Raw genomic sequence first — 23,578 nt, forward strand, 5'->3', positions numbered from 1 at the left:
CAGCTTATGCCTGCTGCTGCTAATAATAGCAAGAGCAGGTGGCTGAAGAGAGTATTCATCAGCTGGCACTCTAAATAAATAATAAAAATAAAAAACCAGCGTGGGTTCCACGGTATTTTTGATAACCAGCAATGCAAAACTGACAGCTCTGGGCTGCAACCCTCAGCTGTCAGCTTTAGCAATGTTGGCTATCAAAATAAATGAATTAAAAAACGGCATGGGGTCTCTCCATTTTTGACAACCAGCCAAGCTACAGCAGACAGTAGACAGGCCTTTATTTGAAATAAAAAACACACTTTTTTATTTAAAAAAACAAACACCGTTATACTCCCCTAATGTCCAATTCCACTGAAGCAATCACTTTCTGTAAAAAAGCACACTATACCGTAAGACTTTTTTCTCACTGTGCTAGTGGTGATCTTACCAAGGTCATCGCCGTTCAGGAGCTTGATTGGGAACACAGCCTCAGTGACCTGTGGTAATCTCAATGATGTCACCACTAGTCACCGAGGCTGAGCTCGCAGACTTGGATTACAGTGTAGAACAGAATGACAGACAGGTGAGGGATATGGTTGTTTTTTTAGTTTCGTTCTATTACAGGAGACATTGGCTTCAGTGGAATTGGGCGTTAGGTGAGTATAACAGTGCTTGTTATTTTTAATCAATATATTAAACTGTGCTTTTTTATTTCAAATAAAGGACTTTATTCTGGCTGAGTCTTAATTTACAATATAACTATTGGATTAGCAATGGATGGGAGTATTATAGACACCTCTCCTTTACTAGGCTGTGGGCTTGATGTCACCGGAAAATACAAAGGTGACATCAACCCCACAAATATAAACCCCACTTGCCACCGCACCAGGGAAAGTGGACAGAGCGGGGAGAAAAGCCAGATTTGGTGCATCTAATTTTGTGGGAGGCTGCAAGCTGCTATTTTTATGCTGGGGGGGGGGGGTAATATCCAAGGCTCATTACTAGCCTGAGAATACCAGCCCCCAGCTGTCTGCTTTAGATTGGCTGTTTATCAAATATGGGCGGGACCCCAAGTTTTATAAAGTTATTTACGGCGTGGGTTCCCCTGTAATTTTGATAACCAGCCTTGCTAAAGCTGACAGCTGAGGCTGGTTATCAACAATACAGGGGAGCCCATGTCGTTTTTTCCTTTTAATTATTTATTTAGAGCGCAGGCATCGGCTGATGAATACTCCCATATGCTGCCGGCTGCTCTCGCTGTTATCAGCAGCAGGCTTAAGATGATGATTAATCTTACAGCCAAATCAGAGCCACCAGTGTTTCTCGCGCTGCCATACAGATGACAGCATGAGAAATACCCAGTGTTCCCAATTTTCTTTCTGGTAGCCAGGACACATCCTTAAGTAGTACTTGGTTGGTGTCATCATCATCTACTGTTTTTATTCTGACTTCTTCTCAGTCGCACTGTTAGATAGTTATACATGATTATGTGGCCAGGAAAAAACAATTTGCTCCCAGTAATCTACTTTTGTGTCAACTCAGCTCTCAACTTTCCTGTCAAGCTGCTGGTGGGGCAGTTACTGCCGTACCATTTAGTGGATCTCACTGTCATTCGAAAAATGATGGCATTTACTCAACCTCATTGACAGATACACTGATACCATTATTTCACTAACTTGGAGACTTGTCTTTGAATATTTAAAAATGAAGTGCACCGTCGACACAGAGCAGGACTTATGGAAAGGGACCAATATACGTCTTCCACAGCCCACAGAGTAAGGCCAGCGTCACACTCAGCGTATGCAAATACGGTCCGTTTTTCACGGTCGTAATACGCAGAAATGTTCCCAAAATAGTGATCCGTATGTCATCCGTAGGCAGGGTGTGGCAGCATATTTTGCGCATGGCATCCTCCGTATGTAATCTGTATGTCATCCGTACTGCGATATTTTCTCGCAGGCTTGCAAAACCAACATCTAATGGATTTATGTGCTCAAATGTTCGTTAAAACATATATAGAGTATGTATATATATATATATATATATATATATATATATATATGTCATTGAGACACACATATATATATATATATATTCTGTATTTATATTTAATTCAGCGCGAGATATGTGAAAAGCCGGTAATTCAATTGCCGGCTTTTCATTTCTCCTTCACAAACCCGACATGATATGAGATGGTTTACATACAGTAAAGCATCTCATATCCCTTTTTTCGTACTATTGGATTAATAATGGATAGGTGTCATAATTGACGCCTCTCCATTATTAATCTGGCTTAATGTCACCTTACAATAGCAAGGTGACATTAACCCTTTTTTACCCCATATCCCACCGCTACACGGGAGTGGGAAGAGAGTGGCCAAGTGCCAGAATAGGCGCATCTTCCAGATGTGCCTTTTCTGGGGTGGCTGGGGGCAGATGTTTGTAGCCAGGGGGGGCCAATAACCATGGACCCTCTCTAGGCTATTAATATCTGCCCTCAGTCACTAGCTTTACCACTCTGGCGGAGAAAATTGAGTGGGAGCCCACGCCAATTTTTTCCGCGATTTAACCCTTTATTTTACAAGCTACAGTGCCCAAATTTTGCACATACACACTACTAACATTAGTAGTGTGGAATATTAAAAAAAAAAGGGATATAAGATGGTTTACTGTATGTAAACCATGTCTCATATCATGTCGGGTTTGGGAAGGAGAAATGAAAAGCCGGCAATTGAATTACCGGCTTTTCTCTAGAACACCGCTGCGTATTTCTCGCAAGTCACACTGCTGGTCCGTGTGGAATCCGTATTTTTCTCGCCCCCATAGACTTTCATTGGCGATTTTTTTGCGCAATACGGTGACAAACGCAGCATGCTGTGATTTTGTACGGCCGTAGAAGACCGTATAATACGAATCCGTAAAATACGGCTGATAGGAGCTGGGCCATAGAGAATCATTGGGCCGTGTGTTATGCGTATTTTACGGGTGTATTTTCTGCGCTCATACGTCCGTAAAACTCGCCAGTGTGACGCCGGCCTAAACCAGAAGGGATGGTGATGATTCTTGCTAAGGTTGGCCTGTAGGTCTGGTTCCAAATACCAGGTGGCACTTTTCCACATCCTCTTTAATTGACATCACCACATCCCTAGCAAAAACAGGATACATTTTGCAACTATAAAGAAGCATATTTATTTGATAAAATATATTACAAAATTGCTTATTTTCATGTGTACTAAAGACTTATGAGTTACAAATGTAAATGCCAGTTAGGTGATGTGCACACGTTGTGAATTTGGCTGCGGATCCGCAGCAGTTTTCCATGCGTTGGACAGTACCATGTAAACCTATGGAAAACCAAATCCGCAGTGCACATGCTGTGGAAAATTCTGCACAGAAACGCTGCGGTTTATTTTCCGTGGCATGTCAATTCTTTGTGCGGATTCCACACCGTTTTACATCTATTCCATAATAGGAATCTGCAGGTGTAAAAACGCAGGCAAAATCCGCACAAAATCTGCAAAAAATCCGCAGGGAATTCGCAGGTAAAACACAGGGCGTTTCTGCAATGGAATCCGCAACGTGTGCACTGATTTTAGTAAATCCGCAGGTTTTTTGCGCTTTTGTGCGGATTTCACATGCAGTTTTACACCTGCGGATTCCTATTATGGAGCAGGCGTAAACCGATGTGGAATCCGCGCATTTTTTCCGCACCATGTGCACTGCAGATTTTGTTTTCCATAGGTTTACATGGTACTGTAAAGTCACGGAAAACAGCTGCAAATCCACAGCATCAAAAACGCTGCGGATCCGCAGCAAAATCCGCAGCTTGTGCACATACCCTTACTCTTTAAGCCCTGCAAGCTGATTTTTTTTTGCAGCTTATTTCCATGGGGATCCAAAGCCAAACAGCAAACAATTTGCTTCTCTGCATTAAGGAACACATTTCACGCTGAATGGCTCCTTGTCTACTCCAACTGAGCATTGTAGTAAGCAAAGATGTCAGAACATTGTGGCTGCACTACTTTTGGGCAAAGTGAAACTTGCTCCTTGCATGACGCGAGTCTTAAATTTGATTGTGATTTTTTTTAAAAAAAATATACCTGCCTGAAGAAGTTGGTTCCCATTGCGAGGAGAGTGTCTGTGCATTTGAACAGTTCTTACATGGTGAAACACACTTTCCAAGCTTTTTATAATCAGAGCGGTCTGTCTCAGCACCACCTAATTTGCGATATTGCAACCCAATGAAAAGTAATGCTGCATGTGTTGGAGCATCTGTACGACTAATACAAAGTGGTTACTGGTTGTATAATGCAGAAAAAAAATGAAATTTGGGTTTCTTTTAAATCTGCCATCGGCAGCTGATGAAAGACGCATGTCACCTACATAGGCCATTCAAAGAGGCTACTAAATTTGTGAGTAGGGACAACTTTAGGATTACAACATCATCCCACTCATATACGGATTGGAAAAAAGACTGACAAGGATGCAATAAGAGATGGAGGAAGAACAGCAACTTCTACATGATCATCAATGCCCTAGTGCTGTTAGGTAGAAGCAGCCGGTGAATGTGGACATGGACATTGAGTTATGCATTTTATTTTTATTTTTTACAATTTTCACAACAAAAATGTAATTTCTGACAAACACCATCAGTACATGAATAAAATCACCACAAATGTAGACATCCCCAAACTTACAAAATACAGACCTCTAAAAATTCATTATTCAGAAACCTATAACCAAGAACAGGTCTACCTTATTACAGAACCGCCTTACTAAAGAAAACCTTCAACATAAACCCCCTTTATATACTCCCCAGATCCAGGGCCGTATTTAGAGTTTCTGCTGCCCTAGGCACTTTTAATGCTGCCTCCCCCTTTGGTGAGTATGACACTATCGGCAATGACTTTGGCAAGAATCGCTGATGTGAAAGTCGCCTTTTGCAGCAGATCCGGCAGTTTTCTGCATCTGCCGCGTAACGGATCACTTACGGCAACACTGCGTTCGGCCTCATTCATTACCTATGGGATTTGCGGCACTTGCCGTGATCTGGCAAATGCGCTACCATACCCCCCAACTTTTGAAGAAGGGAAGGAGGTATAAAGTTTGCGGCACGCGTAGTGCGCTACGGCAAATTTTAGGCCATGCCCCTGACCACACCCATTTCACAACTAGTCACACCCATATCCACGTCCCAACCTCAGCCATTTTAACTGCTGATCACACTGTTTTATATACAATAATTATAAACAAAAAAAATATGGCCACACAGTGCTCCATACTGTATAATGGCCACACATGATGCTCCATACTGTATAATGGCCACACATGATGCTCAATACTGTATAATGGCCACACAGTTCTCCATACTGTATAATGGCCACACAGTGCTCCATACTGTATAATGGCCACACATGATGCTCAATACTGTATAATGGCCACACATGATGCTCCATAGTGCATAATAGCCACACATGATCCTCCATAATGTATAATGGCCACACAGTGCTCCATACTGTATAATGGCCACACAGTGCTCCATACTGTATAACGGTCACACATAGTGCTCCATACTGTATAATGGCCACACAGTTCTCCATACTGTATAATGATCCCACATGATGCTCAATACTGTATAACGGCCACACATGATGGTCCATACTGTATAATGGCCATTGGCCACACATGATGCTCCATACTGTATAATGGTCACACATGATGCTCCATACTGTATAACGGCCACACATGATGCTCAATACTGTATAATGGCCACACACAGTTCTCCATACTGTATAATAATCCCACATGATGCTCAATACTGTATAATGACCCCCCCTCCTGTATGCATGGCTCATCTCCCTCGCATCCCATATACATGGCTCATATCCCCCCCTCCTGTATGCATGGCTCATATTCCCCCTCCTGTATGCATGGCTCATATTCCCCCTGTATGCATGGCTCATATCCCCCCCCCCTGTATGCATGGCTCATATTCCCCCCTGTATGCATGGCTCATATTCCCCCTCCTGTATGCATGGCTCATATTCCCCCCCCCTGAATGCATGGCTCATATTCCCCCCCTGAATGCATGGCTCATATCCCCCCCCTGAATGCATGGCTCATATTCCCCCCTGAATGCATGGCTCATATTCCCCCCCCCCCTGAATGCATGGCTCATATTCCCCCCTGAATGCATGGCTCATGTCCCCCCCGAATGCATGGCTCATATCCCCCCCTGAATGCATGGCTCATATTCCCCCTGAATGCATGGCTCATATCCCCCCCTGTATGCATGGCTCATATTCCCCCCTGAATGCATGGCTCATATCCCCCCCCTGAATGCATGGCTCATATTCCCCCCCTGTATGCTTGGCTCATATTCCCCCCCTGAATGCATGGCTCATATCCCCCCCTGAATGCATGGCTCATATTCCCTCCTGAATGCATGGTTCATATTCCCCCCTGAATGCATGGCTCATATTCCCCCCCCCTGGATGCATGGCTCATATTCCCCCCTGTATGCATGGCTCATATTCCCCCCCCTGTATGCATGGCTCATATCCCCCCCCTGAATGCATGGCTCATATCCCCCCCTGAATGCATGGATCATATTTCCCCCCCTGAATGCATGGCTCATATCCCCCCCTCTGAATCCATGGCTCATATTCCCCCCCTGAATGCATGGCTCATATTCCCCCCCTGAATGCATGGCTCATATTCCCCCCTGGATGCATGGCTCATATTCCCCCCCCTGTATGCATGGCTCATATCCCCCCCCCCTGTATGCATGGCTCATATCCCCCCCCTGTATGCATGGCTCATATCCCCCTGAATGCATGGCTCATATTCCCCCCCCTGAATGCATGGCTCATATCCCCCCCCTCTGAATGCATGGCTCATATTCCCCCCCTGTATGCATGGGGGGCGGTCGGTCGGGAGGTGACCCGGGACTTATAAAAAAAAAACCTTGCTCAGGTGCCGCCCCCTGCATTGTCCCCGCCCTAGGCACGTGCCCTCAAGTGCCTAGTGGCAAATACGGCCCTGCCCAGAACTGAAACCCGTTTTATACAAGGAATCCAACTCTATACACCAACATTTCCCAAATTCCAGTCCTCACGGCATGTAGCACATCACATTTTCAGGATTTCTTTAGTATTGCACAGGTGATGGAATTATTATTAAGGCTACTTTCACACTTCCGTCTTTTGTCCTCCGTCACAATCCGTCGTTATGGGCAAAAAATGGATCCTGCAAATGTGCTTGCAGGATGCATTTTTTGCCCATAGACTTGTATTAGCGACGGATTGCCACACGTCGCATCCATCGTGCGACGGATCCGTCATGTTTTGGCAGACGCGACGCACAAAAAAAGTTCAATGTAACTTTTTTGTGCGACGTGTCCGCCATTTTCGATGGCGCATGTGCGGCCGAAACTCCGCCCCCTCCTCCCCGCTCATCACAATGGGCAGCGGATGCGTTGTAAAACTGCATCCGCTGCCCACGTTGTGCTAAATTTAGCATAACGTCCGTCGGTACGTCAGGCCGATGGTTTGCGACGGCCCCGTACAGACGGAAGTGTGAAAGTAGCCTTAGGCATCAGAAATTGCCACAGGTTCTGTCACCTAAGTAATACCGTGAGGATAGGGTGTGGGAAACACTGCTATACACTATGCAAATCCTCCTCACAAACCCACCTTAACCCCTTCATGACCTTGGGATTTTCAGTTTTTCCGTGTTCGTTATTCACCCCCCTCCTTCCCAGAGCCATAACTTTTTTATTTTTCTGTCAATATGGCCATGTGAGGGCTTATTTTTTGCAGCACTAGTTGTAATTTTGAACGACATCATTGGTTTTACCATGCCGTGTACTAGAAAACGGGAAAAAAATTCCAAGTGCGGTGAAATTGCAAAAAAAGTTCAATCCCATGCGTGTTTTTTGTTTGGCTTTTTTGCTGTTTGCTATGTTCACTAAACCGGCCTGCCATCATGATTCTCCAGGTCATTATGAGTTCATAGACACCAAACATGTCTAGGTTATTTTTTATCTAAGTGGTGAAAAAAAATTCCAAACTTTGCTAAAAAAAAAAATGGCGCCATATTCCGATACCCGTAGCGTCTCCATTTTTTCCTGATCTGGGGTCGGGTGAGGGCTTATTTTTTGCTTGCCGAGCTGATGTTTTTAGTGATACCATTCTGGTGCAGATACGTTCTTTTGATCGCCCGTTATTGCATTTTAATGCAATGTCGCAGTGACCAAAAAAACGTAATTTTGGCGTTTCAAATTTTTTTCTCGCTACACCGTTTAGCGATCAGGTTAATGCTTTTTTTATTGATAGATCGGGCGATTCTGAATGTGGCGATACCAAATATGTGTATGTTTGATTTTATTTTTATTGTTTTATTTTGAATGGGGTGAAAGGGAGGTGATTTAAACTTTTATAATTTTTTATTTATTTCATATTTTTTAAAACATTTTTTTTTTACTTTTGCCATGCTTCAATAGCCTCCATGGGAGGCTAGAAGCTGGCATAGCCTGATCGGCTCTGCTACATAGCAGCGATCATCAGATCGCTCCTATATAGCTTAATTACAGGCTTGCTATGAGCGCCGTCCACAGGGTGGCGCTCACAGCAAACCGGAATCAGTAACCATAGAGGTCTCAAGGACCTCTATGGTTACTATCCTGATGCATCGCTGACCCCCGATCATGTGATGGGGTCGGCGATGCGCGCATTTCTGGCCCCGCGGCCTGAAGCGGTAGTTAAATGCCGCTGTCAGCGTTTGACAGCAGCATTTAACTAGTTAATAGCGGTGGGTGGATCGCAATTCCACTCGCCGCTATTGTGTGCACATGTCAGCTGTACAAAACAGCTGACATGTTGCGGCTTTGATGTGGGCTCACCGCCGGAGCCCACATCAAAGCAGGGTATCTGACCTCGGATGTACTATCCCGTCCGAGGTCAGAAAGGGGTTAATATGATCCAAAAATCCCCCCACATACCAACCCAACTTTATACACATACTTTATCCACGCTAGATACCCCACTCACTCTTCTACATCCTACATGTCTAACTTTCTATCCAGCCCACCAGTTTTACCCGAATGTGAGGAGTGTCCTAATAGATAGAAACAAGGCTCCCCCTGGTGGACTGGAGTGTGAAGTGTGGTGTCTGTTTTGTGATACCTGGAAAGATGAACTCCTTTAGTACCATCAGACGTAATATCACTCCCCCTGGTGGAAGAATGACATTACTGCAGCAACCAGGACTCTGGGGCGCTGCATAAACCCACCCCCAAATTACACCACAGACTCCCCCTCATTATACACTCACCAAAATGCCACCAAAGAAATCGCTTCGATATACATCCCCAATTCACACACAGCTTTCCTCATTTATACACCTCCAAGTCCCAAAGACACCCCCAATACATTATACATACCTTCAAATACCACCACAGACCCTTCTCTTTACACCCTCCCGCTATCTCACCATAGATAGACCCTCATTATACACCCCCAAAATTCCACCACAAACTGCCCCTCCTTATACATCCCTCAAATCTCAACACAGACAGTCTCTCATGCAACCCACAACCCTTAGGGTATGTGCACACGATCTGGAAGTGGCAGCGCTTTGGATGCAGAACATGTCCGCTGCATCCAAAGCGCTGCCGGCTATTGAACGCAGGTGAATCCACATGTGTTCATTGTATGGGTGAAATTTGTCTTGCGGAGGCTCGCGTCTTCACAAGATAACTAAACATGCTGCGGTCTGAAGAGACGCGCCGCATGTCCGTCTCCACAGGTGATCCGCTGGTGTCTGTGGATGCATAGTGGGCATGGGATTTCTTGAAATCCCATCCACTATGCTGTAACATCTGGACGCTGCGGGTTGGAGTACGCAGCATCCAACCCACAGTGTTTACTGACCGTGCGCACATACCCTCATACACTCTGAGAATGCTACTCGCCTTTCCCTCTCTTTTCAACTAGATACTCTTACAACATGTGGAGCATTATCTGCAGCCAGTTACTTGTGAACAAGTTCATCACCTTGCTCATACTCAATGCTGGAGTTCACAAAGTGGATCACGTGTTTTCCTCAAGAAGAAAATACACCTGCAAGCACCCCACATGACAGCAGAGGCACGTGACTAAATGGTGTCATACCTAGCAGGAACCCAGAGACTCTAGGTTCCACCTGCTAATCATACCGTCAATTGAAAGATGAGAATACAGTTGACTGCTAGGTGGTGGCTTTCTAACTGTTCTCCCAATCGGATGCCAGTTTAACAAGCGATTTGGAGAACAGCCGAAATTCATTTTTGGGTGCGGGAAAATGCTGCCCTTCTGGGAGAAACCATAGACTGCCACCTAAGACAACATGATCGTCTCACCTCATTGCAGAAGTGACCCTGCTGCCATGTTTGAAAAAATACTAATGACATCTATCAGCCTTCTAAACCCTAAGCAAAGCCTTTTATGTGAGCCAGAAACACAGATAACTGCATTGTACTATTTGTATGTTTTATAATGTGTTCATTTTCATTCTATTTTTATATTACCGTGCTTTTCACAGGCTTGGCAAACAAGAAACATCATTAGTATCTTTAGCAATTGTGTGGCACAACAATCTTTTCTGCTCTTAGTGCACCATGGAGAATAATTCAGCACTTAGTACAAATACATCATTAGTATATGGCGGTAGGATTGTATCGCACTATACAAACAAAACAAATATCCTGAAAAAATACACGGGAACAAAAGGGAAACTTTTACCACGAGAACAGCAATACTTTATAGGATACTCTATGAGTAAAACTGCAAAATGTATAACATTACCCAAAGAAAACAAATATTTTCTAAAACTTAAATTAAAATACGTCTTCTTTAGAGAAACTCATCACATATGCTGGACTGAAGCAAGATTATTTTAGACATTAGCCCCTTCACCCCACATGGCTATTTGCACCTTCACGATCAGGCCAAATTTACCAATTCTGACCACTGTCACTTTATGTTATAATAACTCTGGAACGCTTCAATGGATCCCATTGATTCTGAAATTGTTTTTTTCATGACATATTGTACTTCATGATAGTGGTAAAATTTATTCGATAAGGCTTGTGTTTATTTATTTAAAAAAATTGTAAATTTGGCAAAAATGTTGAAAATGTTGCAATTTTCAAACTTTAAATTTTTGTGCTCTTAAATTAGAGAGTTATCTTACACAAAACAGTTCATGAACAACATTTCCCTTATGTCTACTTTACATCTACACATTTTTTTTAAATATATAGATTTTTTTAGGAGGTTATAAGGGTTAAAAGTTGACCAGCAATTTCACATTTAAAAAAACAAACAAACAACAAACTATTTTTTCAGGGACCACATTGCATTTAAAATGACTGAGAGGTCTATATGATAGAAAATACCCAAAAGTGACACCATTCAAGAAACTGCACCCCTCAAGGTGCTCAAAACCACATTGAATAAGTTTAGAAACCCTTCAGGTGCGTCACAGAAATTTTTAGAATGTGGAAGGATGAAATGAACATTTAATATTTTTTCATAAAAATTTCACTTTAGACCCATTTTTTTTATTTTCACAAGGGTAACAGGAAAAAATGGACCCCAAAATATGTTGTGCAATTTCTCCTGAGCATGATAATAGCCCATATGTGAGGGGAAACCACTGTTTGGGTGCATGGCAGGGCTCAGAAGGGAGGGAGCGCCGTTTGACTTTTTGAATGCAAAATTTGCAGGAATAATTAGCAGACACCATGTCGCCTTTGGAGAATCCCTAATCAGTGGAAACCCCCCACATGTGACACCATTTTTAAACTAGTCCCCACAGGGAACTTATTTAGATGTGTGGTAAGCACCATGAATCCCCAGGTGTTTCCCAGAAGTTTATATCATTGAGCTGAGAAAATGTAAAAATATATATATATATATATATACCATTTTACCAATCTCGCTGTGTTGTGAGCACTTTCAACCCACAGGTGCTTCACAGAATTTTGCAACGTTGGTCTGTGGAAATGAAGAAAAAATATTTTTCACCCAAAAATGTTGTTTTAGCCCCAAATTTTTTCATTTTCACATGGATAGCAGGAGAAAATCGACCCGAAAGTTTGTTGTGCAATTTCTCCTGAGTACGCCGATGTCTCATACTTTTGAGGCACAGTGCAAAGCTCAGAAGGGAAGAAGCGCCATATTGGAGTTCAGAGTTTGCTGGACTGGTTTGAGGGTGCCATATCACATTGGCAGAGCCCCTAAAGTTCCAGAACAGCAGCATACCCCAGAAGACACCTCATTTTACAAACTATACCCCTCAATGAATTCATCTAGGGGTGCAGTGATCATATTGATACCACAGGTGGGTCAGAAAATGTTATACCTTTGGGCTGTGAAGAAAAAATAATTACATTTTTACCACCAAAATTTTGCCTTAGCCTCAGATTTTACATTTTCACATTGGGAAATGGGTAAAAATTGCACCAAAACGTGTCTCACAATTTCTGCCGAATGTGGAAATACCAAATATGTGGCTATACAGTACTACTTAGCCACACGGTAAGACTCTGGAGGAAGGGAGAGCTATTTGCCTCCTGGAGTGCAGAATTTCTTTGTATAGTTTGCAGACTTCATATATAAAGCCCTTAAGTGCTAGAAGAGCAGAATCCTCCCCTTCAAGTTACCCCGTTTTGGAAATTGTACCCCTTTGGGAATTTATCTATAGGTGTAGGGACAATTTGGACTCCATGGATGTTTTCCAGGAACAGGTAGTAATGGATGTTGCTGAGAGAAAATTGCAAACTGCCGTTGTAGTGACCAGTACATTGTAGTGCCCATTACGCTGTAGTAACCAGTACGTTGTGCCCAGCTCATGCTTCTGGAGACACGCACCCGTAAATTAGGCGGGCTCTCATCACTACAGAAATGCCAAACATGTGGACACTAAATGTGGTTTAGGCACACATTTGTTAGGCAAGCCCTACATGTGTTGCGGTTGTCGAACATAATTAAAAAAAATGCATGTAACACAGAAACCGAATTTAAACAATACATCAATAAGACCCCAAAAACAATAAAGTTGATTTCAGAAAGATCAGATGGCACTCTAGTGTGTGTATTTTACTTAATTTGGGCCACTGTCTCTTTCAAACACTTAAGGCATGACCTCTTGCTTTTTTATTCTCTGCAGCTATTAATGAAACAGTTTTAAATTATTCAGACTAACAATACTAGGATGTGTCTTGGACTACATGTATCTGAGATTTGTCGCTCGGAATGTGTGACTTTCTACATTTCCAGCTTTTCTAGGTGTGACTCATAATAGATGGGAAGGAAGAATCCACACTGCTCCGTACAGTGTTCCCACAGAAGAGGATTTTTTTAACCTTGTATTTAATTTAATTGTCCAAAAATCAAGTTTATAGAAAATAAACCATAAACTGGTTTATTATTGTTATTATTATTATTTATTTATATAGCATCATTAAATCCATAGTGCTGTACACCATGTATTATAGTAATATAATTTATTAGTCTCACTCATTCTATCACCACAAAGTTTTGCACAGTATTAGTGCTGACGTGCATGAACGAGAACGATTGGCCAAGCAGCCATGTGTTTTCAATGTGTAAAGGGTAGAAAGTCACTGCCAAACACTCATGGCTGTGGCTTATCTCCCTTGAAAAAAAAAGGTATTGGGTGCTTGAATTCAAACTGGTGTATCCTTATCTACCCAAACATCATCAGTCAGAGGAGTCGAGAGGACACCCTACACATTATAGTTTTTTTTTTCATATTGCTTTAATTCGCGTGAAGCACCTAAAGGGTTAATTAACTTCTTTAATGTTTTGAGCACTTTGAGGGGTGCCGTTTTTAAAATGGTGTCACTTTTGATGTGGTTCTTAAAAAAATGGTTGTGTAAATTTTGTGGCAAAAATGAGAAAATTGCTGATAAACTTTTAACTCTTAACTTCATAACAAAAAAAGTATTCAAAAAAATTATGTATATGTAAAGTAGACATGTGGTAAATGTTATTTATAAATTATTTTGTACAACGTGACTATCGGGTTTAAGGATATAAACATTTTCAAAATTTTTGCCAAAATTCCAATGTTTTTAAAAATAAACACAAAACAATTTTGACCTAGATTTACCACTAACAAAGTACAATGTGTCACAAAAAAATCTCAGAATCACGAGGATTCTTTGAAGCGTTCCTGAGTTATTACCACATAATAGTAACACTGGTCAGAATTGTTTAATTTGGCTTGGTCAGGAAGATGAAAATGGGCTTTGTCGAGAAGTGGCTAATAAGCAGAACAGGTGCAGGATACCTGCTGCTCATGCACACGAGCTAACATTACCACCGAATACAGACCTGAGTGGATTACCGTTTAAGAAAGAAGGAATATACCCATTACCTTAACAGAGGGATGTACTGAATGAGATTAGAAGGGTATACATTTTCCAGAAACAGCACCACTGTTGTACATGATTGTATCTGATATTGCAGCTAAACTCCAGGAGTCAGATTCATCAAGGTGTTTATGCAGTAAAACATCTTGAAACGTTGCTACATTTCTGCCCAAATCATGGTTGTGGAGCGCCCCCAGACGCAGGGCCACGGGGTACTCGATACCGGGCCTCTCTGTCTCAGTTCTGGGGTCGTCACGGTGGCTAGACCCGGTCCGTGACCCTGCTAAGGGGCGTCCAATGAAAGATGAGATAATGGTGCGTGGTGTAGGTCGCGGTGAATAACGAGGACACAGGGTTGCAGTCTCTTTACCTCTTTACTGAAGGCTTCAGGATCCTCAATCCAGAGTACTGTTAACAGGGCTGGCTGAGTCCGGCCGGTCCGAAGGCACCTCCAGAGTTCCCTTTGCAGGTGGAAATCTGTGCCTACCTTCTAGCGCCTGTGTGTTGTAGTACTTCCCTGCTGAGCACCACGGGATAGTCCTCACAACTGTTGTGTCTGTTTCTGATGTTCTTTCTCACAACTTATATCTGTTCTGATGTTCTTCTCCGTCCCCCAGATGATATGGCTAGGACGCACCCGTATGACGGGTAGGCCTGGAGTTCTTCCGGGACCCTAGTGACGCCCCTCTCCCACAGTTGCCCCCTATGTCTGCTTAGGTGATTTAGGTGAGACAGCCAACCTATAATTTAACTGTCCTGCCGTTGGTTTGAAGTAATGCTTGGAGCCCAATACTTCCTCGGCGTTCCGGCCACCGGCTACGCGCCTCAGTAGGATGTTGCCTCGATCTTACGGCACGACTCCTACTGGTGTTATCTCCTTTTTGCTGTGATCTCGTTTCTCACTCTCCACAATAAACCTCGCTTCTTGTCCTTTCTTGAGATACCGCCGCAATGTCGTGCAGGCGCGGTTCCTTAACGCTCTGTCTTGTTCGCTAGGCCTCTGTCAGGATCCCACCCCTGACAGGGACTCCCCTGAATCTTCCCCTGCAACACCCTCTGCCACAGGATGTTGCCTGGTTCCAACCCAGTCAGCTTCTGTCTAACTTCCTATCCAACCCCCAGTTTTACCAGATTGTGAGGAGTGGCCTAATACATAGTACCCTTTGCTCCCCCTGGAGGCCAGACTGTGAAGTGTATTGGTGTCTGTGATACCTGGTCAGGTGAACTTCTTAAGTGCCATCAGACGTACCATCACTCCCCTTAGCGGCGGAGCGTCAGTACTGCAACGACCAGGACTCTGGAGCGCTGCAGTTGCACAAAATTTTTCTGACATTTAGCATTTTTTCACCAGTCGCAAAGTGGATAGAGCTCTGGCAGGACGTGGTGAAGCCCACCCCAGAGGTGTATCTAGCGTTTCTGGCACCCGGGGCAAGAATTCATTTTGGCGCCCCCCCCCCAAGGACATATGCCCCCCGTCAGCCCCATCATTGTCCTCTCCTCCTCCACCATCCCCATCATTGCTCTCTCCCCGTCAGCCCCATCTTTGCCCTCTCCTCCTCCCACACACACACCATTCACTTCTCTGCACATTCCCCTGCAGCGCGATACACACACACACACACACACCCAATACTGAGCCACACACACACAATCACACACACACATACACACGCACACACACATATATTCACACACATTCACACACACACATACACACACTCACATACACACATCACACACACACATTCACACACACACATTCACACACACACACATTCACACACACACACATTCACACACACACATTCACACACACACATTCACACACACACTCACACACACACTCACACACACACACACACACACATTCACATACACATACACACATTCACACACACACACACACATACACACACACATACAAACACATACACACACACATTCACACACATTCACACACACACATTCACACACATACACACACACAAACACACACATACACACATACACACATTCACATACACACACACACACATACACAGATTCACATACACACACACACACATTCACATACACACACACCTCTCACCTCTCCTCGCGCTCTGCCGCAGCAGCTCCATCGCCTTCCTCTGACACAGCAGGCCGCTGAATGATGACGTCATCCAGCGGCGCGTCTGTGTGAGAGAAAGCAAGAGGAAGCAGGAAGACAGATCGCTGGGCAGCGGAGCTGCAGGGATTTTTCCCTGCCTGCCGCAGCCACTCTGCAGGGGCTCCCCTCCCCCTCTGCACACATTGGGAGCCGGCACTCTGCAGCTTCTCTGTGCCGGCTGTCAGCTTGACAGTCGGCACAGAAAACAGCTGACTCCCAGACCGGGGGCGGCAGAATGCAGCCGCTGGGGGAGACACTGCGGACCGCCGAATTAGGCAGCCCGACTGCGCCCCCCTGCCGGCTGCGCCCGGGGCACATGCCCCGGCTGCCCCCCCCTAGATGCGCCACTGGCCCACCCAGCAAATTTAGTAAAATTTATGCCACTTTTGTGGCATAAATTTGGCCAGGAATGTATTCAAATCCCTCACTGGAGTAACATTTCTGGTGGAGGTCAACACTAGTTGTCCGATGCGCCTAATTTATTAAGTGGCGTACACCTCTTCAAAGTATCATTCCAGCATCATTGTTTTTTCAGTGCTGGAGTGGTGCTATAAAATGTAAGCCTCCTGCCCCCGTTCTTATACTCACCTTTTACTGGCATCGCTCAGGTCCCGCGGTGCCATCTCGTGCCTGTAACTTTTGACTGGCCGGAAGTCAAAAGTTACATCACGAGAGCTCAGTGCAAGTCTATGAGATCCAGAATGAGGCTTTCAAAGAGATGTATTGAAAAGTGACCCCTGGCGTGTTCCATGAAACACTGAAGCTGCCGGTAGGACACTTTTCACCGGAGACCGACGAAAGCGACGCTGGAATAGGCTGAAGGTGGCAGGTGATAATAAGACAGGGGAATAACATTTAAAGCACCACTCCAACAGTGCAATTAAAAAATATATATATACTGGAGTGGTGCTTTAATGAATCATCTCTCTCCAGCGGACCTGTTTGCAAAACACCATTCTTAATGAATTGGGCCCCATGTGTTTTTCTTTGTATCAGATCAGACACTGCCCATGATCAAGTGGCAGTGATCTTAAAGAAAAACAATGTATTAATCAGATTTTTGGGACCACTGCATGGTGAGAGGGGCATTAGCTTTTTACTACCTGCTAGAATCAGCAACAGCTAAATAGTTCTTGAGGATAGTCAGATCCCTTCTACAAGCACATCTAAAACTCATATTCCTATATATGGACAGTAAACTGAAAATTAGTTGTGCAAACAGCTGGATAATTCAGCAGAAAGTCATCACGAAACTCCTTTCAGTACCTGGTTCGTCTACTCAGACCCTGGACCCCATAGCGGCTGCTATCACTATTGGTCCCTTCTATAAGGAGCTGACAAGTAAAGTACGGTAAAGGTATTTTATAAACATATGTATATGACTACGTATATAACAAAAGGTCATATTGTCGAATCCCTCTTTTTCCGGAGAAAATAATATTACAATATGCATTGTAGAACAGTTAAAGATTAACTTTTGTCTGCTGATCAAATCTTGCACTGACAGATATTTTTCTCATCTCCCCAGGCATGTGATTTATGCCCCTAATCAGCACAATCTGTACGCCGCCTCCAGTTTTCCAGGATTGGCTTCAGCAATGTTTGATATTGAAAGTGATCCAAATCAGGAAAGACGCTGGAAACAAGTTAAAAAGGAAATTTCTATAATTGCTTACACCATTGCCTCCGCTGCCAGAAGCATTGAGGACCCCAGCAGTATAGGTGGAGGCAGCACAAAACACTGAAATGAGAACTCATGTCTTGTTTCTAGAACAATGTAATGTATCCAAAGAAAAGCCGTATGTAACCAATAGTGATTTCTAAGCAGAATGTGACATCTGTCCGTTTTCATAATGATGTAATATACAATGGAAACTTTTTAGGTTTGACAATGGAAAAAGCTTAATCATTCATATCATTACGATGAAAATTAGTGTGTGTCAATTTTTTTCACATTTATTCTGAAACAGGAATTGTAATGACCAGGGCACAAGATAATTTAGTGATATGCTCCTGCGACTCCAGTAAACCCAAAAAGAATATCCTCCCCCGCATATGAAAAATTAAAGAGGTTGAACAGCCCTAGACAGCCCCTTTTGAATGCCCTCAGTATGCATAATAAAGTAGCATACTTACCGTACCTCTTTGCTAGTCTCGGCTCCAAGCATTGTGTTCCCCACTGATCATATGATATTAGGTCATGTGAGCGCTGCAGCAGTACTGTTCCATCTGATTGATGAGCAGCCCCCGTCCAGGAGGTAAATTTGCTTTTTTAAGTACCCTGAAGACATTCAAAAGAGGTTGTACAGTAAGGGACAACACTATTAAGTCTAGGTCTAGAAGATGAAAGTTGGTCTTGCATAATTTACAGTACACTGAGAAGCATTAAGAAGTACATCAATGTTCTGGGAAGGTCATAAAATATGACATGTCATGAGAACAATCGTGTCACGACTGTCAGAATACTCAGAGCCAGGGACTCTTTTCTTGTCCCTAATGCTAGGGGCACTCTAGCTATCCCTGCTCCCCAGAATACTTCTAAAGGTGAAAAGGCCAGGGCCACATACTTTGCTGAACTTCTGAATCAGCCCTCTATCTATCCTCCACACCCAGCCTGGGAAGAGGGGAGTAAGGCTGCCATCACACTAGCAGTATTTGGTCAGTATTTTACATCAGTATTTGCAAGCCAAAACCAGGAGTGGGTGATAAATACAGAAGTGGTGCATATGTTTCTGTCATACTTTTCGTCTAATTGTTCCACTCCTGGTTTTGGCTTACAAATACTGACCAAATACTGCTAGTGTGACGGCAGCCTAATAGTGTATATGCATACACAAACCAGACTAACAAGGGAGGACATACAGGGATAAATTAAATACCAAATATACAAATATAAACTCACAGACAACAGAGAGGAACACTGGGGAGAAAAGGAAGGAAAATCAAATAAGAGAGGAAGAGAATTTGCACACAGCAGAAACACCAAGCAACAGTCACAGATCAACACTCCAAACGCCTCTACCAACAATCAACACCTCCACATCAGGCAGTACAAGACTAACACTGGCAATCCAGATTGGCAGAGGTGAGTATATATAGGAGAAGGGAGACGCCAATACTGAACAGCTGAGATCATCCAAGCTGGATAGCTTTAGAGACTAAGCTGAACAGTGTAACCCCTGCACTGGTAACAGAAACCTTCACCGTTTACTATGAAGGAGAAGTTGTTCTAATCAGTGCAGGAGTACGTGAAATCAAATGTTGCCGTCTTCTGGACCCTCTCTTTCATGGTTAACCCGTGACATATTGTAACTTCATCTTTAAGGGGGGGCATTAACATAAAAACCTTTTCAAAGGATATGTTATAAAGGTAAGATTGCTGAGGAAGTGATGACTGGGATCCACATCTAATCATGAGAACATGGATCCGAATATTCCTTGTATGGATGGAGCAAGAGTGAGCACGTGTGACCACTGCTCCTTTCAACATGTATAGGCATGGTGGTCCCACATGCTCATTACATCTGTTTTTTAAATGAGATTTTTAACCACCTATTCTTGGGATTATACATTTATCAGTTACCTTGTGGATAGGGGATAAAGGTTGCTCATGGTATACCTAGTTTAAATGGGTCTTCCCCTTTCAATCTTTTGTAAAAATTTCCTGCTTGCCATGATAAACAACAAAATCAGATGATACTACACGATTATTTATAGGCTGCAACGGTGCCATCATGTCTACAGTGCTGCAACCTGTCACTGAGCTCAGTGGCTCTCTTATGTAGACAGCACAAGCTGCTGAGCTCAGTCGGCTGCAGAGCTGTAAACGGACATCACTGCTGCAGGCTTTATACCATTACTGGATCAATGGCATTGACAACGGAATGGACCTGAGGAGGGTAAATACCATCTAATTGTTATAAAAAGAAAAAAGGGAAAAACTGTCCACTAAAGTAGAAACAGTGGCGCTGTTCCTGTGATATCGGCACTGTTTTATCATGGTGGATGATGTGACGTTGTGTCACGGTAATGCTGCAGCCAATCAGCATCCAATGAAGGAACATTGTCACCAGTCTCTAAAACCAGTCTCTAAAATGAGATTTAAGCCATCTTATTTTTTTCTGTCTGTACTAACTAGCAGTGCACTAGAGAAGAAGCTAAAAAGAACTACAGCTACAGCAACATCAATATATGGGGCAGCAAATGCTTTACAGTATTTGTAATAGTCCATGAAATTTTTTTTTGTACTTGTGATAGCAACAGAAAAATGATCTTGACCTGCTGTAACCTGACCAATAAAGCCTTACTTGAAGGGTAAGTCCACCCATTACAAGTTATTTATTGCTGTTCAAATTTAATAGCATTTTGACCTTGACTTTTTTTTTAAGAGAATAGCTTTCCGCAACAATTGTGTTCAGAGTTTCAAACTCCATTCATCCCACTGCCAAAGTTATGATTACAGTATGTCACAAAAAAGCAGGAAAGCAAAACAAAATAATCACTATTGAAACACACGGTTACAATAGATCATAGAATCTACATTTGGATCTCCAGTAAAATCAAGACCGGGGAAGATGGAGATAAGTAACATTTTCCCTAGAAGTTGGCAAACAACACATTCATTATTTTGACATGCACTCCAATAGTATTACTTAAAATACTTAAAGAACATATTTATTTGACGGCTCCTCAAACTATGAGTTACCTGCTATCAGCAATAATCTGGTAAGGAACTAGCAGTAAGTGTTTAATTCGGACCCATTGGGACAGAAAAACCATTACACAAGTGGGCAAACCAAACAGTGCATGGATGTAATGGATCCTCCAGAAAAAAAGGAATTGTTTTGAATATGTTTGCTAATAATAAGAAATTATTTTTATTTGTATAGCGCCAACATATTCCGTAGAACTTTACAGTTCAGCTGATTTCAGAGAACTGGTGCAGCACGAGAAATGTCTTGTAGATAGGAGTGAGAGGTTCAGATCATAGAGGATGTCACTCTTTGGTCATTAGCGGAATGGAGAGCATGGGTAGTGTGGTAGATGGAGATGAGGGAGGAGAGGTTGGGCAGTGCAAATCTGTGGAGAGCTTTGTAGGTGAGGTAGATACATTTATATTGTGCAATCAATATAATAGATATGGCACTCACCCCGAAGATGCTGTAATTAATGTCCTTTATTTGCTACATCTAGCTTTAGACATTCATGGAGAGGCGGCAGGGAAGGAATAAGGAGAGAGGTGCGGGGAGACAGGTGAGGACGACGGCCATTTCGCGCAGGTGCGCTTCCACGGGTCCAAGTGCCATATCTGTTATATTGATTGCTATAAGTGAAGTTCTCCGTTCTGAACATTAATAGAGCACCACCCATGTATGCTTTGGCTGAAAGTGTTCCAATGTCTACTTACCTCGCGCTTAATGAATAGCCTGTGAAGATTATCCCACCTGGTGCCGCTCAGTTTCCAAATCTTTATTTGGGTTTATTTCACATTTATATTGTGTTCTGTAGCAGATGGGCAACCAGTGCAATGGCTGGCACAGAATGGAGGCATCAGTGTAATGGCTGGACAGAAATAGCTAGTAGATAATGGTCTGTAACATGGCACTCAAACCTACTTAATTTCAGAAATATATATATTTTTTAAACCAGATGAGATTCTAATTAGATGTGGTGAAAACATTTTTTTCTTTCACAGCCTGTAAAACAGTGTAAGATCTTTGCCACGAAAGAAGTTCATTAATGTAGTCAAGTCAACATCACCAGGTACTGTGTGCCAGGGTCATATTTCCCAATGAGTTCTGTATAAAACATTGATCAAGGCCACGGGGCATGCAGGGAAGCAGCGCATCCATTTACACTTTCATGGATTACAGCGCCTTGAAAATCAAGGGGTCCCAAAAATCTACCAAAACAGATATTTCAGTAATATCTCTATATTGTGTAAGATTTAATTTGCACAAAATGGTGATTTTACATTATACAAAATAGGAGGGCAACAACCCAGCAGCAGAACTGCTACCTTCTCCTGTGTGCAAGGAGGAACAGGATGAGCAGTGCTAGAGCGCTCCAGCAGGCCACTAACATCCATGTGTTTGCTCAATCTGTCAGAAACAGACTCAACACAAGTGGGTGTTGGGCTGTAAGCCCAACACCGTGCAGGGCAATTGGCATTTGCCAGAGAAAATCAAGATTGGCAGATTTGACATTGACGCCCTATGGTCTTCACAGATGAGAGCAGGTCCACCCTGACAGACCATGACAGAGTCTGCAGACACCGTGGAGAATGTTCTGCTGCATGCAATATTCTCCAGCATGACCAATTTGGCAGTGGGTCAGTAATGGTGTATAAAGGCTTTTCTTTGGAGGGCCTTACAGCCCTCCATATGCTGGCCAGAGGTACCCTGACTGACATTAGGTGTTGGGATGAGATCCTAAGACCCTGAGAACATATGCAGGTGCACTGGGCTCTAGGTTCATTCTGATGCATGACAATGCTAGGCCTCATGTGGCTGACGTATTTCAGCAGTTCCTGCATGATGAAGGCATTTATGCTATGGACTGGCCTGCCCATTCTCGAGACCTGAATCCAATCGAGAACATCTGGGACATCATGTCTCGTTACATCCACTACAGCCACGTTGCACCACAGACTGTCCAGCAGTTGACTGTTGCTTTAATCCCAGTTTGGGAGGAGATTTCTCAAAAGAACATCCGCTGCCTCATCAAGACCATGTCCAGGCATTGTACGGAGGTCATACAGGCACGTGGAGGCCACACACACTACTGAGAATCATTTCATTGTCTTGAGATATTCTCACTGAAGTTGGATCAGCCTGTAATCTGATTTTCCACTTTGATTTTGAGTATCATTCCAAATCCAGACCTCCATGGGATATTAATTTTATTGTTTTCAATGCATTCACTATGTAATGAATAAAGATTTGCAACTGGAATATATATTTCATTCAGTGATATCTAAAGGTATTTTAGTGTTCCTTTTTTTTTTAGAATAT

General features: G+C 43.2%; 1 protein-coding gene across 3 annotated transcripts in view; it reads left to right on the top strand.

Moving 5' to 3' along the window:
• LOC143774783 (putative N-acetylated-alpha-linked acidic dipeptidase) overlaps positions 1–18,491 on the top strand; it is a 236,518-nt gene extending 218,027 nt beyond the window's left edge. For 2 of the 3 annotated variants that reach the window (XM_077262553.1, XM_077262567.1), the window contains one exon: positions 18,094–18,461. In XM_077262553.1, coding sequence (XP_077118668.1) covers positions 18,094–18,310 — 217 coding nt within the window. In that variant the 3' untranslated portion in view covers positions 18,311–18,461. Of the gene's footprint in view, positions 1–18,093 lie in introns of all 3 variants that reach the window. The other variant, XM_077262561.1, reaches the window with a different exon arrangement.
• The last annotated feature ends 5,087 nt before the right edge of the window (positions 18,492–23,578 follow it).

This window comes from Ranitomeya variabilis, chromosome 1, assembly GCF_051348905.1.
Source record: "Ranitomeya variabilis isolate aRanVar5 chromosome 1, aRanVar5.hap1, whole genome shotgun sequence".
In the NCBI taxonomy this organism is placed as follows: domain Eukaryota; kingdom Metazoa; phylum Chordata; class Amphibia; order Anura; family Dendrobatidae; genus Ranitomeya; species Ranitomeya variabilis.